The sequence below is a fragment of the Lepidochelys kempii genome, chromosome 13, assembly GCF_965140285.1.
Source record: "Lepidochelys kempii isolate rLepKem1 chromosome 13, rLepKem1.hap1, whole genome shotgun sequence".
NCBI classification, from domain to species: Eukaryota; Metazoa; Chordata; order Testudines; family Cheloniidae; genus Lepidochelys; species Lepidochelys kempii.
Window position 1 is genome coordinate 20,032,975 of NC_136392.1, and position 15,366 is coordinate 20,048,340.

The 15,366-nt window shown below is 47.8% G+C and overlaps 1 protein-coding gene and 1 long non-coding RNA gene across 2 annotated transcripts in view; one reads left to right on the forward strand and one right to left on the reverse strand.

Moving 5' to 3' along the window:
- Window positions 1-8,859, reverse strand: part of LOC140897260 (uncharacterized) — a 51,028-nt gene extending 42,169 nt beyond the window's left edge. Inside the window, exon 1 of the long non-coding RNA XR_012154693.2 lies at window positions 8,609-8,859. This is a non-coding gene — a long non-coding RNA (uncharacterized LOC140897260). The remainder of the gene's footprint in view (window positions 1-8,608) is intronic.
- On the forward strand, window positions 8,329-13,840 carry KCNK15 (potassium two pore domain channel subfamily K member 15). Its single transcript, XM_073309638.2, has 2 exons — window positions 8,329-8,837; window positions 12,842-13,840. Exons 1-2 carry the CDS (start codon window positions 8,555-8,557, stop codon window positions 13,756-13,758), a joined length of 1,200 nt encoding a protein of 399 aa, XP_073165739.1. The 5' UTR covers window positions 8,329-8,554; the 3' UTR covers window positions 13,759-13,840.
- Window positions 13,841-15,366: the final 1,526 nt, after the last annotated feature.

A 15,366-nucleotide genomic window follows, 5' to 3' on the forward strand; every position in this document is an offset into this window, starting at 1 on the left:
TTTGTTGTCATGACTCAGAGACACCCCCCTCACGAGTTACTCCCCTTCTGCTTTTCTCTCTACTTACTTCCACCCTCCCACCTCGCTGTTTCTACCTCCCCTTCCCCGTTTCTGCTTCTTTTTTCCCCTCCTCCTAACCACTGAGAATCATAAAATACTAACACTCCTGTTACTGCAACTCTTGTGGTGCTGCTAAGAGCTGTGGACAAGTCACAACTAACATCCCCAAGGTAATTGGAAAAGACCATCTAAACCCCTTGTTTGGATCTTAGTCACCTTAAGGAAACCAAAGAAGGAGATGCGATTGAGATGGGCACCAAAGGTCTGCCAAGTTTGGTCTATATGGAGCCTTGTGAAAGCACTGAGGATGACATCAACAGGAAGAAAAGGAAGCTGGGTGAATTCATAATATGTGGAGATGAGGTTGTGTTTTATGCCTGGAAGCAATTTCCAGCTTGATAATTCTACTGTAATCTGCATTCATAATATGTTTATACACAGCACCCTCTTTATTAACTAGTTGGTCTTTCCGAATACTACGCTGAGCAAAATGCCTGCCCCTATCTGGACAAAAGCTCATGAAGAGACAGCAGGAAAAACCCAGAGGTGACAGTAAGTTAAGAGGTCCCTTGAGGAGGAGGCCACTGCAGTGGCTTGGATGCCAAGAAAAACTCTATGATGAGTTATTGCAGAAGCAAGTGCATCTCTGCACTAGTTGAAGACCAGTATAGTGGGAGCCTCAAGTGACCTGGAACATGGCCCCTAGGGCAGACTGTGAGCCACACCCAGAGTCTGAGCCGCGAATAGACATGTAAGCCTAGGACAAATGGGAGGTTGGGATGTCAGATTCCTGATCTAAAGACAAGAACTGCTAGGCAGGATCAAACCATTGATCCATCTAGTCTGGTGTCCTACCTCTACAAGTGGCCTATCTAGTCCAGTACCCTGTGTCTGGCTGCTTCAGAAGAAGGTGAAAACCCAGTATAGTACACAATACACTTCAGTATGCAATACTACCCACTGGGGGGGGAAGCAGGAATTACATCCTGTGCTCCCAGCTAGTGATCATCTCATGTCATGTTGCACAAGGACTGACAGCTCTTGGAATTTGATTGGAGACAGTGTAACTGCAGATGCAATTGTTATTCATATGACGGTCTAATCCTTTTTTGAAATTTACTAACCCTTTGCTTTAATAATATCCTCCGGCATTGTGAGTATAGAATCTCGGTATTTAATTCGGAACTGCTGGTGCTGTTGCTAAAATTAAAAAAAGCAGGCATTTGTGCACAAAGATCAAACCATACTGAGACAGGTCTTTAGCTTGCTTTAGAAAGACATTCAGGAGTAGACTTTCATGGAACTCAATGGAGCTATGCTAACTTACTCCAGATGAGGATCTAGTCTTCATAGTATAATTCAAATATCAGTGCCTGGTCTTCAGCCCATTGTAACCTCTCCCATTGACTTCAAATGGAGTTGCAGACACTCAGCCCTTCTGAAGATTAAGCCCTAGGTGTTTCATGTTAGACATCCAAAAACAGAGGCAGCCAAAATTAGAGGTCACTTTAGAAAATTTGGCCCTGTGTGATTTGACTAGGGCTGCATAATGTGTTAGTGGCAGAACGGATTGAGACTAAAATTCAGGACTCCAGCATGCCAGTCCTGCACTGCACCATGACATCTAGCTCTACCTCAGCTACCCATCTCCATGGGACATTAATCCACGGCATTTAAATCAAAGGGGAGGGGTTTCTGTAAAGCAAACCACCTACCGGTTTCATTATGCGGCGTAAAGAAGTGAAGGAGAAGGAGCTGCAGGAGTAACACTGATTCAGAGTTCATCTTTTATTCTATAGCTACCTATTAGTCAATATGAAGATGTGCCTTGTAAATAGATACAGCTCTCCATGGAGTACTAGTGCTGTTTATGCTCTGAACCTTCTAACAGTCCAAAGGGGTGATATCCCTCACTGGCAATTGCCAGGGACTAAATTTAAACAGATGCAATTCTGGCCTATATTTAGAATGCATCAAATTAGCATCTTTCAACAGTGAAGGTTAAGCAGCTTTGTTTATTCTAATCCATTAGAACCAGTAAAGCTTTTTAATAAACTCACTGCCAGAATAGACTTATTAGACACATTAATTAGATGCTGGTTTTAAAACAAATGAGGTTTGACTTTGCCTTTCATCTCCCCCTTGGTAACTAACAGGTTTTTCAAAATTCATCTTACAATGAATGGAAAAACAAACTAATTGTGTTCACTAAAACCTGTCTCATTACAACAAAAATACATCATTTATTCTTTTGTCCTACTCTCAGAGCTCGCTCTCTCCCTCTCTGTGTAATAAAAAAATAACAGACATTTAACCTCAGAATGAAACAACTTGCTGGAAACCAATGATAACATGCTTTACCTTGCAGGGCCTGATTCCACCAAGTGTGTATGAGCCTGATCCAAATTCCATTGAAGTCAAGTTGACTTAAGTGGGCATTGTATCAGGGTCTGAGTGTGAAACTTCCATTGAAACCAATGGGTATTGCAGCATCAAACCCACAAAAGCAATGTGGTGCAGAAAGCAATTTAAGCTAGGTAATGCTGCTATGCTCCCCTCATGGAGGAAACGTAAATGCACTGCACTCAGGTACTATTCTTGTATCACAAAGGTTTCAGAGCTTGCAATCTTCCATATTATTTTCAAAACAAACGATACAAGTGAGAGTGACGTTGATACAGTTCAAAAGACACTACCAACATGTGTTACACCTTTTAAAAACCCTTGTTCCTTCTCCCTCCCTGGCATGCATTACCCGACTTGTTATGGAATGGTAGCTCATGGGAACAGGTATGTGTGGGTTGTTCTTATAGTGGTTTGCTTGTTATGGGCCTGATTCTGCCACTCTGGTGCTGAGTAGTACCTTACTTCACAAGCAGTCCCACTGATTTCACTGAAGCTCTATATGGACTGAGCTTATGCAAACAGGACACTGACTGAAGGAAAAAACCAAGCTGCCCCCTCACCACTGTCAAAATGGCTGGACTGTGTATCATGGTGTTGTTTACAGAATGGTCCTGATATTATCTTCCAAGATTACATTACATCACTGGCCTCTGTTTTTAGCAACTAGAAGAATAGCTGGCCAGGTCTCTTCAATTATTAACACAACAAGAAAGGGCCACAAAGACAGCTGGAGATGTAGGCAGGGCTTATGTAGCACAAGACATTGTAAAAACTGGGATTTATTTAGCGTGGTCAGGAGAAGATTTAGAGAGGAAATGATTGAGAAAATCTAAATTATACAGGACCGAACTGATCAGAACTGGGTAAATATAGATGCTAGCCCACCAGACACACCCCAGTGGTTTTAGCCATAAGCATTCCATAAGGAGAGGAGAGGGGATCGCTAGGCTTTGAAAAGGCCATACTTCAATATCATATCATCACTAGCCAATCAATGTTGGCTATTGTGGCAACAGACTTCTGGACACATAAAACACAGATCTTTAAGCAGTGATGTTACCGAACCAGCAGCACTTTTGGGGCTCAGAGGGAGGGTGGGTGGACAAAATCCCTCACAGAGCTATGGTAAAGAAACCCTCTTCAAAATACTGACCCTTTCTCAGGAAAGCAGAACAAATGGTAAGGGCTCAGATTAGCCCAAGGCAACCTTGGATGTGACACTACTATTAAGGCAACAAGAAAGAAAGGTAACTTTCTTCATCGGGGAGGTGCGGTGTATGTGTATGTCTCATAACACTTTAACAACGTGAATTAATGAGGCTTTGCAGCACCAAAGGAGGGAGGTAAGAAATGTGCTGAAGGCAGACAGCTCTGGGGTGGAATTCAGCAGCTAGTTAATAGCACGCAACAATACTAAATAGCTAGATTTCCCCCCCCCACAGCCTCATACACTGCACTCTCACTTGTATTTGGTGTTCCTCACTTCTTGCCCATAATTGCTATCTCCAACAGCATGAGATTGAGAATTATCTTTCTATTTTTAAAAGTGAAACATAAGGAATACAGGAAGGCTCAGGAAATGGAGCCCTTTTCCTCTTGCTCTTTGATTCACAGCTGAGCCAGTTCAGAGTGGTTGGAATTCATTCCCATCTTACATCTGTCCTGAGGCTTATGTGAAATGAACTGGGGGCTTCAGTCAAGTTGCCAGCAGGCAAACGTCCACACAACCTAAATCAACTTTGTCACAACTAGCACTTTGTTGGCAGTCTCAGCCTAAGGCCAAAGCCAGAGGCTGACCTTCTCTCTGACCCTCTAGAGGTGGGGTGTCATTGTGCCTCAGTGGGTCACAACTGAGGATGCCAAATGCAGGACAAATCATAGGTGCCGACTTCTCCCTCTGCCTGGTGGGTGCTCAACCCCCATTTGCCCCACCCCCATAGTCCCCTTCCTGCCCCCATTCCACCTCCTTCCCCCAAGGCGCTGCCCCTGCCCTGCCTCTTCTCCACCTTCTCCCCGCTTCTCCCCCTCCCTTCTGGAAAGTCCTAAGCGCTGCCAAACAGCTGTTAGGTAGTGGGCGGGCTGGAAGGGAGGAAGAGGGAGGAGTGGGGATACGGCATGCTCGGGGGGGGGGAGGAGCTTGGCTGTCGGTGGGTGTGGAATACCCACTAATATTTCCCAGTGGGTGCTCCAGCCCCGGAGCACCCACAGAGTCGGCACCTATGGGACAAACTGCTGAGAAACAGGGCAGACGCACCCCAAACTGGTGGTTATTTTATCTTTACTTTATACCAAGTCAGGAACAAAAGTAAACTTCTGTCTTGGCAAACTGGTTAACAAAAAGTCAAAAGTTCAGTATCCTTAGGCATTCCAGCTCTTGGCTCACCCCAGACACCGGATTCTATGATGAATGGTTACTGAAAACCAATTTAATCAAATATATGGTCTTCTAATCCCAAGATATGAGCCACTTAGCCAGGTCAACATATAACTCAGATCTTACCCAATAATCATGCTGATGCCAATCCTTTAGTAACTAAAAACTAAATAAATAATAATAATAAAAGAAAAGAAGAGAGTTAATAAATCATATGCAAACAAATACTTGCAAAGTCCTTATCTCAGGCTTGTAGCAGTGATGGAATAAACTGCTAGCTTGTAAAGCCTCTCTGGTAACTTCCAAAAGATTGGAAGGCCTTCAGTCCATAGTTCAAAATGCTCCTTTTTGTTGTAAGTCCAGAGAATCATGGTAGGAAAGAGACAAAATGGAGATATCTCAGGGGCCTTTTATATCCTTTGCCCTGTGCATGGAATTTTACTGTCTCAAGCACAGCTCACAGCCTCTGTTTCTGGAAAGTTTTACTGGCCCAAGATGGAACCCAGGGTTACCCGGGCATATCACATGTCCTTACATACTTTGATGACTCACAGGGGCAGCCATTGCCCATATTCTTGTTGAGGCATCCACAGGAAGAGCTATCTGGGCCCATTGTTAGATTGAAGTGTCCTCAGTGGACCATCAACACATAGCTGTCTGGCTCTATATAACTTTTATTGGGTGGGTGCTACTCAGGAATGCGACACATATGTAAGTGTAGCAGGGTGGTCACCCGCTCTTGTCCTGAAGAGCTGAAAAGCCAGGCCTTAGAGAGGGCTGGGGGTCTGTGGGCTAGAAGCTGGGCTGAGTGGGAAAGTAGCTGCAGCTGGGCCACACCCCAATCAGGGCCCAGCTGGCCCTTATAAAGGCTGGAGAGAGACAGGCTAGCTGTGGGGGAAATTCACCCAGGGGATTTAGAGTGAGGCAGGGCTGGGGAAAGGCCTCAGGAGCTGGGAAGCTCTAGGCCAGCAACTCCCCAACCCCAAATAGGTATTGGGGTTGCAGAGGGGTAGCCTGAGGTTGGGTAAAGGCAGCCAGTCCAAACCCCTTGTTGTCTGTGATGATTGGCTTTTACACTACAGTCTGCCCCAGGGTGTGGGGCTAGATGGTGACTGGCAGTAGCCATGACTGTGGGGATAGTGGGTGAGGGTTCCTGGGAGTGGGGGTACTGTCAGGGGGGCAGCACCCAAGGTGAGGGACTGGGGACCAGTAGTACGGTGGATCACTGGCCTGTGGAGGGTACTCTGGGCTGGAAATTGAGCTAATTCCCAAGGATGCCCAGCAGGAGCTGCTGTTGGGTGAGTCTGCATGCTTACAGTAAAATACAAATCCACTGCCAATATTCATAACTTTAGATACAAAGATGATATATGAATATAAACAGGATAATTTTATTTAGCAAATCAGAACTTTTCCATTGACACCTTACACGATATACTTTGTACAAGGTAAAAAGAAAAGGAGTACTTGTGGCACCTTAGAGACTAACAAATTTATTTGAGCGTAAACTCACAAAAGCTTATGCTCAAATAAATTTGTTAGTCTCTAAGGTGCCACAAGTCCTCCTGTTCTCTTTGTGGCTACAGACTAACATGGCCACTACTTCATACAAGGTGTGTTGCAATTGTATAATGGTGGCAATATCAGCTATATAAATGGTCAGATTTAATCATATAGCATCAGAAACATAAATCAGCACTGTTACAACTAGCACTTATTGGCAGTCTCAACCTAAGGCAGAGACTGAACTCCTCTCTGACCCTCTAGAGGTGGGGTCCCTCCAAGTTAGGGTTGATGTGTACTGGTGATGAAGGCATGCAGGGGGAGCTAGCATTGCAGTATCTTAGTCAAAGCAGACTTTGGGTATATTTGATCTGGGATGGAAACATTTAACCTTAGCTATTTGGTTTTCTCCTTCTGTTCCCTCTGCTTCAAATAATACAGCAGCAGTTATGATCATCTGATATCTAGGACTGGTGAGAAAATCAGAAAAAAACATGTTTTGGGTTGTTTTGTTTTTTTAATTGTGGTTGATTCCATATTGTCGCTAATTGTAAAGCACTACCTCCCTGGTGAGTCCTACCAAGCAGCACCCCTTTCGCTTCCCACATCCAGCACTGCTACCCTAAAGAGTGTTTTAGCTGCAACATGCTTTCTCCATGGCTGCATACCCAGCCTGGGTGAATCCTATGCCACTTCAAAGCTACCTGGATCCTGAGGCAAAACAGGGCAGCTTGGCTGCTCGCACTCACATCAGCATCCAAAACACTCCTTCAACCTGGGAACACTGCCAGAAAGGTATGATCTTGGGCAAAGTTCCTGCTTTATATAATATTTCCAATAAATGACCCAGAGCCAGGCCAGCCTTCATGAAGTTAGAGGGTAGGTGAGAGTGACCCAAGGTAGAAAGGCTCCATGAGGAGTCCTACTTCCGAGTTCTGGCTTAGTAACACCAAATGGAGAAAGGTCACCTCTTCCAGTACTCAGCAATGAGCCTCAGGGTAGGTCAGAGAAAAACTGATTTTGACCTTCACAGCCCTAAATGGTTTGAGTCCTAGCTGCATGGTGCAGCAGCAGTGTGACCAGCTGAAGGCCGTGCAATAATAATCCTCAGGTGTGAATGGGATGGGACTGGTGACAAGTTCCTCTTCACAGTGGCAGGCCCTCTGCTTTGGAACCACTTTGGCTATGCTCAGGCAGGGGCTGAGAGCGGAAGCAGCTATTATTTAAGCCTAGGGCAGGCTCAGTGTAGCGGGGATGTGGGTTGCCATGACACATTTGTAAGGTGATGCCACAGTGGGGGCGGCGTGGGGACCTGCTCCCTGGTTGGGCAGAGCAGTGGAAGGTGCTGAGGCAGCAGGTGCCCCTGAGCAGGGGGGCTGGAACAATTCCTATCGTGGGGGTGCTGAGAGCCATGAAGTGAGCTGTAGCTCAGGAAAGCTCATGCTCAAATAAATTTGTTAGTCTCTAAGGTGCCACAAGTCCTCCTTTTCTTTTTGCGAACACAGACTAACAGGGCTGCTACTCTGAAAATTGACCCAAACTGTAATCCCTGGATAGGCTGGAAATCACTTCAAGCCAGGAGGTGCAGCAGCAGCCCCCGCACCTGTAGTCCAGCACCTATGCGGCCAGGAAAGCCTGAGGATGCGGGAAGAGAAAGGGCTGTGGTTCTGGAGGGGGCGGTCCGGTCCGGTCCGGTCCACCCAGCCGGCCCGGGAACAGCCGCAAGCTCCTCCCCCCCCCGCCCCCGTGCCGCTCCCCGCTGGGAGAAGCGCATCCAGCTGCGTGCCTGGGGAGGGGGGAGCACGCAGCGGGAGGAGCAGCCGCAGGCGGAGCGGCTCCGGGACCGGCCCCCCAGCCCTCCCCTGGTGCGGGAGGAGGGGACGCCGGGGGCCCTGCAGCCGGCGCGTGGGCACCGCTACCTTCCAGCCCCTGCAGCAGCACCGCGCAGCGGGGGCTGGGGACCGGCACCTGAGGGTGCTGCGGGAGCCGCTGCCCGGGCTCTGTGCGTGCAGCCGGTGCAGGGGGGGAGCCGACACCCGCCGGCCGGTGCATGCCCGCTGCAGGCACGCGCCGATAACCCGGGCCCAGCGCAGTGGGGAGCTGGCGGCCGGTGCATGCGGCAGGCGATGCCCGCCGGCCGGGGGCTGAGCAAGCCGGCGCTGGTCCCCGGCGCGGTGCCCCGACCGAGCGCCCCCCAGGCCGCCCCGCGCCATGAAGCGGCAGAACCTGCGCACGGTCTCGCTGATCCTCTGCATCTTCTCCTACCTGCTGGTGGGCGCCGCCGTCTTCGACGCGCTGGAGTCGGAGGGCGAGAGCGGCCGCAGGCGGCTGCTGGAGCAGAAGCGGGGCGAGCTCCGCAGGAAGTACCGCTTCTCGGCCGACGACTACCGCGAGCTGGAGCGGCTGGTGCTGCAGGCCGAGCCGCACCGCGCCGGCGGGCAGTGGAAGTTCGCCGGCTCCTTCTACTTCGCCATCACGGTCATCACCACCATCGGTGAGTGCGGGGTCGGGCCGCCCTCCCGGGCACCGGGCCGCCCCCCCCCCCGCCTGCCCCCGCTCCTCCCCGGGCACCGGGCTGTCCCCCCAAGGGCACCGAGCCCCTCCCCCGCCTGCCCCCAGCCCTCCGTGGGCACCGGGCCGCCTGCCTGCCTGCCCGCCCCCATCCCTCTGCCCTCCTGTGCGCCGAGCCGCTTCCCACTCTTTCTGCCCCCACCTCTCCATGGGCACCGAGCCGCTCCCTGTCCCCCCCATGGCACCGAGCCGCCCCCTGCCTGCCCCCATCCCCCTGCCCTCTTGAGCACTGAGCTGTCCCCCGCCTGTCTCCACCCCTCCATGGGCACTGAGTCACCCCCTGCCCCCCCCCCGCTTACTCATGGATGTGTTGGGAACACTGGGGCATGTCATGCTCTGTGCACCTTCCACCCATTCCCTGGCTCCAGCATCAGGCTCCTTCCCTTCCTGCAAAAAGACTCTTCTGCTTTGCTCCTTCTTGCCCTGGTGTAAGGAAGCCCCATCACATGCAGTCATGGGAACAAGGTTTTGAACAGCTAGGAGTTCTTATCCCCACTGTCTGCCCATGATGTCCTTATCTCTGCTTTCAGATATTATGCTAACAAGACTCAGAAGCCACCTTTCCCCTGGTGTGCAGTGTGTGATGTTACCTCGTTCTCATATGCAATAAACCCAATTGCCTGCACCTACCTCTGCGTGGGCACTGAGCACACCCCTGCTGCCTGCACCCCCACCTCTCCATGTGCACTGAGTTCACCCACACTGCCTTCACCCACCCACCCCCTCCTCGGGCAACGAGACCTCATTTGTGGAAATGGGCAGCCTTTGAATTGTTGCAGGGAGCTAAGAGGAACTTTAATGTTGGAAATTGGCCAAAGAATTTAAGTGTCTTCACCTTTTCAGAGAGGTGTGTAAAATCAGGTTTACCAATTCCAAAGCGGAGGAGCAACAGGGACTGGGAGGCAGCATCCATGGATTCCACTCCCTGCTGTATTGCTGACTCAATGTGACCTCAGTTTCCCCATCTGCAAAATGGGAATAATAATAATTGCAAAGTAATATCTAACTCTCTGGTACTTTCGCCAGTGCTCTGTGATGATTACAAAGCTATCTGAGATCCTATGATAGGCGGGGCTATGAAAATGCAAAATATTATCAAAACATTTATGCAAAATGTGAGTATTCTCACAGTCACATGACAGTATACTGTCATGGCTAAGCACAGGCTGATGACTTCATTGCAAACAGTAGCAAAAGGGCTGCAGGGAACAATGGGAACCCTGATAGGAAAAAGCCTATTCCTCTCTATGGGAATGTACAAATGTGAACATTTTAAAAGGTGCTCCATTGAGAGAGTTCTCCAGGAACAGCCTGGAGGCCGTCAGTACAGTGCATGAAACCCTGACCCCAGGCAAAATTCCTAGTGGGGCCTAGATTCCAGCCATATCTTCTCCTCAAAGCCCTGATGTTTGGTTGTAGAAGACCTACTTTCGGGAGCCTTGCCAGCCACCACACCTTTGAGTCTCATTATAAAGTTCCAATGCCCCTTTGCACTGGCTGAGCTGAAATTATTACTTGCAAGTGTAGCCTTAAGCCGGGAACCTTGAGATCTAATCCCAGCCATTCACCGTCGCACAGTCACCTTGGCTAATTGCTTAATCCTTACAGAGGGTAAATTTTAGTGGAAAGATGTAAAGCCCTTTCACAATTGAAAATCAGAATGTAAGTGGTAAGTATTTTACTTAGTTGATTGCACACATTCCCTGTGCACAGTGATGGATTTAGGGTGCTTTATTTTAGGGTATGTTTACACTGCCACTGGGAGCAAGCTTCCCAGCCCAGGTAGACAGACTTGTGCTAGTGGGGCTCAGGTAGTGCACTAAAAATAGCATCGTGGACGTTGTGACTGGGGTGGCAGGTCTGGCAGTCAAGCCCACCCATCCCCTGAGTCTGAGTTTGGGTGGCAAGCCCGAGTCTCTGCCAAAGTTGCAACATCCACACTGCTATTTTTAGTATGCTAGCTCGAGCCCCACTAGTGTGTGTCTGATGCACCGGGAGGCTTGCTCCCAGCTGCGGTGTAGGCGTACCTGTAGAATCTTGCTGACAATGTTCAAATGGATGGAAGTGTCCGTGATCTTCAGTGCCGTTCCCTGTGGTCTCAGGGCAGAGCAGAGAGCACTCTTTACTCAGCAAAACGTTTCATCCACATTTATGTCACTGGAAGAGCTGTGAAAAGTTCTGAGAGGGAAAAATTCTTGTCAAGTCAAATCCTAACCAAAATGTTTGAAGTTTTGGATGAACTGAAAGGCAGAAATATTTTTGCGGTTGAACAAAATGTTTCATTTGACCCAAAAGAGAACATTTCTGTCGATTTCGAGCAGTCGGCGTATCAGTGTTTACTCTCTCATTTCCTTTGTCGATTTGAAAGCATCAGTCATATCCTCTTTTAAGAGTATTGGGGGGAACAACAGCTATTTCTCCACCTCATTGCTGCTTTAGATCATTATTTACACCTTTGTGTTCCCACAGCGTTCTCATGTATCCTAGTACCTGGTGATTGCTGCTAAAGGTCTAGTAGCTTTCTATGTCACTCAAGTCCTGATTCCGCTCTGTGTTCTGCAACAGGTGCTTGTTTGATTGTATCAGAGTAAATGACGAGGTAATTTTAACTCATTTGATCTTAATGTGTGTTTACACAAACAGTGGGAAGCGAACTCTCTCTTAGAATATTGCAGTCATGAGTTTACCACAGTCAATTATGCAACACCTGGTCTTGCAACCCCATCCAGTTTCCTGGAGTGGAAGGTGCAGTTGAGAATCTACCAGAGACAGCTGTGTGTAAATCATCTCCTGATTAATCCATCATTGTGATCGGACAGTTTCCCTAAAAGCTCTGCCCTGTGCAACCGTACGTGAAGCCCAGTCATGGTATTGAATGAGAACAAGAAAGAAAAAGAATGTCTCCTGATGAATATTTTTTCCATATTCTTCAACTTGTTTAAGTAACTGGAAAAAGTGAAATTTTAAAATAATTGTTTTCAAAAATCCATGCAGCAGTGCAGGGAAACAAACTGGCTCTGACCCTGCTTAAATTAACTGTTGTTCTAGGATGTAAACATGTCCACAAAAGAAGCTTCCATACCTATTGCCTTCTCAATATAGTTTGTTTTTTTTAATGAGGCCTCCTGCCCCCATAGAGGTTACTGCAGGATACAGTGTAATTCTCTTTTGTGTTGAGTTTTACTTCTCCATCTGGGGCAGAGATCACAAATTTCAATTAAGCTTATACAGCTAAGATCAGGACCTCAGTGAGTACCTTGTTCTTATCCTACTATTATCATGCGCCTCCTTGCTTAGTACAGCAGTTCCAAACCTCCAAACAAGACAAGGAAATTAAATCTTAATCTGTGTTGGTGAGGATCGAAAATACGGCACTTCATCCTTCTCTGAGCTCTGTAGGGATGGGGTCAGCTCATGGTGCTTCAGTGAAATAAACACTTTGTATTTAAATCAATAGAGTGAAAATGAAAGTGCCTTTGGTCTGATTCTCCTCTCAGTTCCCCTGGCATAAATCAGAAGAAAATACATAGAAGTCAGTAGACTTAAACCAATGTTAAACCAGCCTGGGAGGAGAAGGCGGCCCTGTTGGTCTAATCCTGCCCATCGATACTCCAGAGCAAGCCCACAGGCTATCATGGGGTGCAAGTGGGGTAACTTTAACCCTTTTAAAGACTAAATGAAACTCCATCCTTTAGTGTACTCTGTTGTGATTCAGAGATCAGCATCGGTGACCCGTAGGGAAGCATAGTCCCAAATCTCAGTAAGCACAAACCATGAGTGCACAAATCAGTCTGCAAACATTGCTTCCCCCCCCCCCCCCGCAGAAACTCATCTGTCAGCGATGGAATTTGGCCTGCAACACTGACATGGGATGCCATTGCTCCTGTGTGTTTAAGTAATGCCTGCCTTTCTCTCTTTCTGGTGCAGGTTATGGACATGCTGCCCCAGGCACAGATGCTGGCAAAGTTTTCTGCATGTTCTATGCAATCCTTGGCATCCCCCTCACACTGGTTATGTTCCAAAGTCTTGGGGAACGCATGAACACCGTAGTCCGGTTACTGCTGAAGAAAATAAAGAAGTGTCTGGGCATGAAGAAGACTAACGTCTCTATGGAAAACATGGTCTTAGTAGGCTTCCTGTCTTGCATGGGGACACTGTGTGTTGGAGCAGCTGCCTTCTCTTATTTTGAGGGCTGGACCTTCTTCCATGCTTACTATTACTGCTTCATTACGCTGACCACTATTGGGTTTGGGGACTTTGTAGCTCTGCAGAAAAACGAAGCTTTGCAGAAGAAGCCACCATATGTGGCTTTCAGCTTCATGTACATCTTGGTCGGTTTGACTGTGATTGGTGCTTTCCTAAACTTAGTAGTTCTTAGGTTTTTGACTATGAACTCAGAAGATGAGAGGCGGGATGCAGAAGAGAGGGCATCCCTGAGGAGAGTCAGGAACAACATCCATCTGAAAGCTAAGGAAGACAGTAAGAACAAAGATGCTATTTTTCTACCCACAGAAGACAGGACAAGTCAAATGAACCTCATCCCACTGATGCAGGAAGATGCTGATAGACCAAGACGCCATTCTTCAAACTCCACTGCCAGAGTCCCTTCCTTCTGCACGTGTTTGTGCTACAGACCGCGGCTGTGTGGGAGCCCTGCCCCCTCCCATCCAGAGACCCTCAGCTGCCACACCAATCCTGTTTACTATAATTCCATTTCTTACAAAATCGATGAGGTCTCCCTGAGCACGAGGGATCCCACTGGTTTCTCCTCTCCTGGGAGCACTTTATCGTCCAACAGCCCCAGCTGCAGGGAACACCTCCGCCTGCGAAGGAAATCCATCTAAATGTGCATGCTCGTTGGGAATTTTTACTCTGAACTGTATTCTACTACTGAAGTCATATTTTGATGATAAATTATTAACTGAGGTCATTGTTATTACTCTAATTTCTTCTCCTCTCGCCTGCTCCCTATTAGAATGGCTTCAACTCCAGCAGCTGCCAGCTACATAATATGCTGCCCAGCAATTTGTTTTAAATTCCACTGATGAATAATTGTCTCTTTTAGCAGGAGATGTCAGACCATGTTACACTTTTTTTTTTTTTTTTTTTTTTTGGCGGTATATTCAGGTAGCAGGGATATATAATAGCTCCCGACAAAGCACAGAATCTGATGGCCTGTCTGTAAGACAGAATTGTTCCCTTGGAAATGGCTTACAAAAAAACCCCAGACCTCAGCAGTGCAGTCTGTATTCCAGGCTTGCTCTGGTTAGTACTTAGACTGCTGGTTCCTAGTGGTGTATATCAGTAACCAAACAGGCTCAATAGTATGTGCCAAAATTTACTGAAAACAAAATCTGTATTAACAAATCTTCCAGCAATGAAGCTCGCTCCCTAAATTAGGGATCCTCACAAGCTGGGCACATGTTCTTCAATGTAACATTTTAGAGGTTTGCAGGTGATAATTTGCCGTGAGATAATATACAAAATTTACAGAATTTCCTAGCTGGACAGTCGCATAATGTCCGAACAGTGAAGGTAGCAATGTTGTCGGAGATTTGCAAAAGGGGAGATGATAGTGTATCAGCTGTGAAAATCCACAGTGCAACAGCAGAGGCACCGAGTTCAATGCGGTTATGTTTGTGCTACTCAGGTGTGGGGATGTGAACAATCTCCATTTATTCAAATTACTGCCACTTCAATGTCACTCTCACTTCATGTTTGAAACTATCCACAGTGGGGGCTCCAGACATGATGCAGCTGGTCATTATGGCAGATAGATCATCTGCTTTTAAGTGGAGTCTCAGTGCAGGCCCCAACCTGTGAGCAGGTTACTCTGTCTTGACTGCAATGCTCTGGTTTCAAGGGAACACCCGGAGACCTCTCAGGTAGGGATGAAATATTCAAACTGTCCCTCTGCCCCTGAACTCCACCTCTCTGATGAGGTGTGGCCATAGGGCAAGGCTCTTCCGGAGACAGGATAGAGAAGCGTTTGCGGGAAGGGGGATTGGATTTTTTTTTTAAGTGTAAGGTTAAAATCGGAGGCGAGCAAGCTTGGGAATAGTGTGCCCGAGCCCCTGTGGGCTCCCACCTTTAAATCTGAGAGCCCACGCTGTCCTCCCTTAGCTCCAAGAGCCCCCATCGACCTCACTGGTCTAAGGGAGGGCAGAATGTAGTTCTAGCTAGAACTTCTGTTGCCCCACTTTTGGGTCTTTCCACAGCACCCGCAGCTTTCTTTACTTTCTAGTACGGAAGGAATGTGTGGTGTTAGCATTAGCTGCTCCTGAGTTCAGTGACCTTCAGGTTCTGCTCAGAGCTGTTTGTACTCGTAAGAACAATCAAAACCCAAACTAATGCTGCCATGGAGGCAGAGTCTGCACTCTCAGAAATACTCAGAATTACAAGAACTCAAACAATTCGGGGTATTGGGTGCAACCTGGCACCTTCCCACTGTA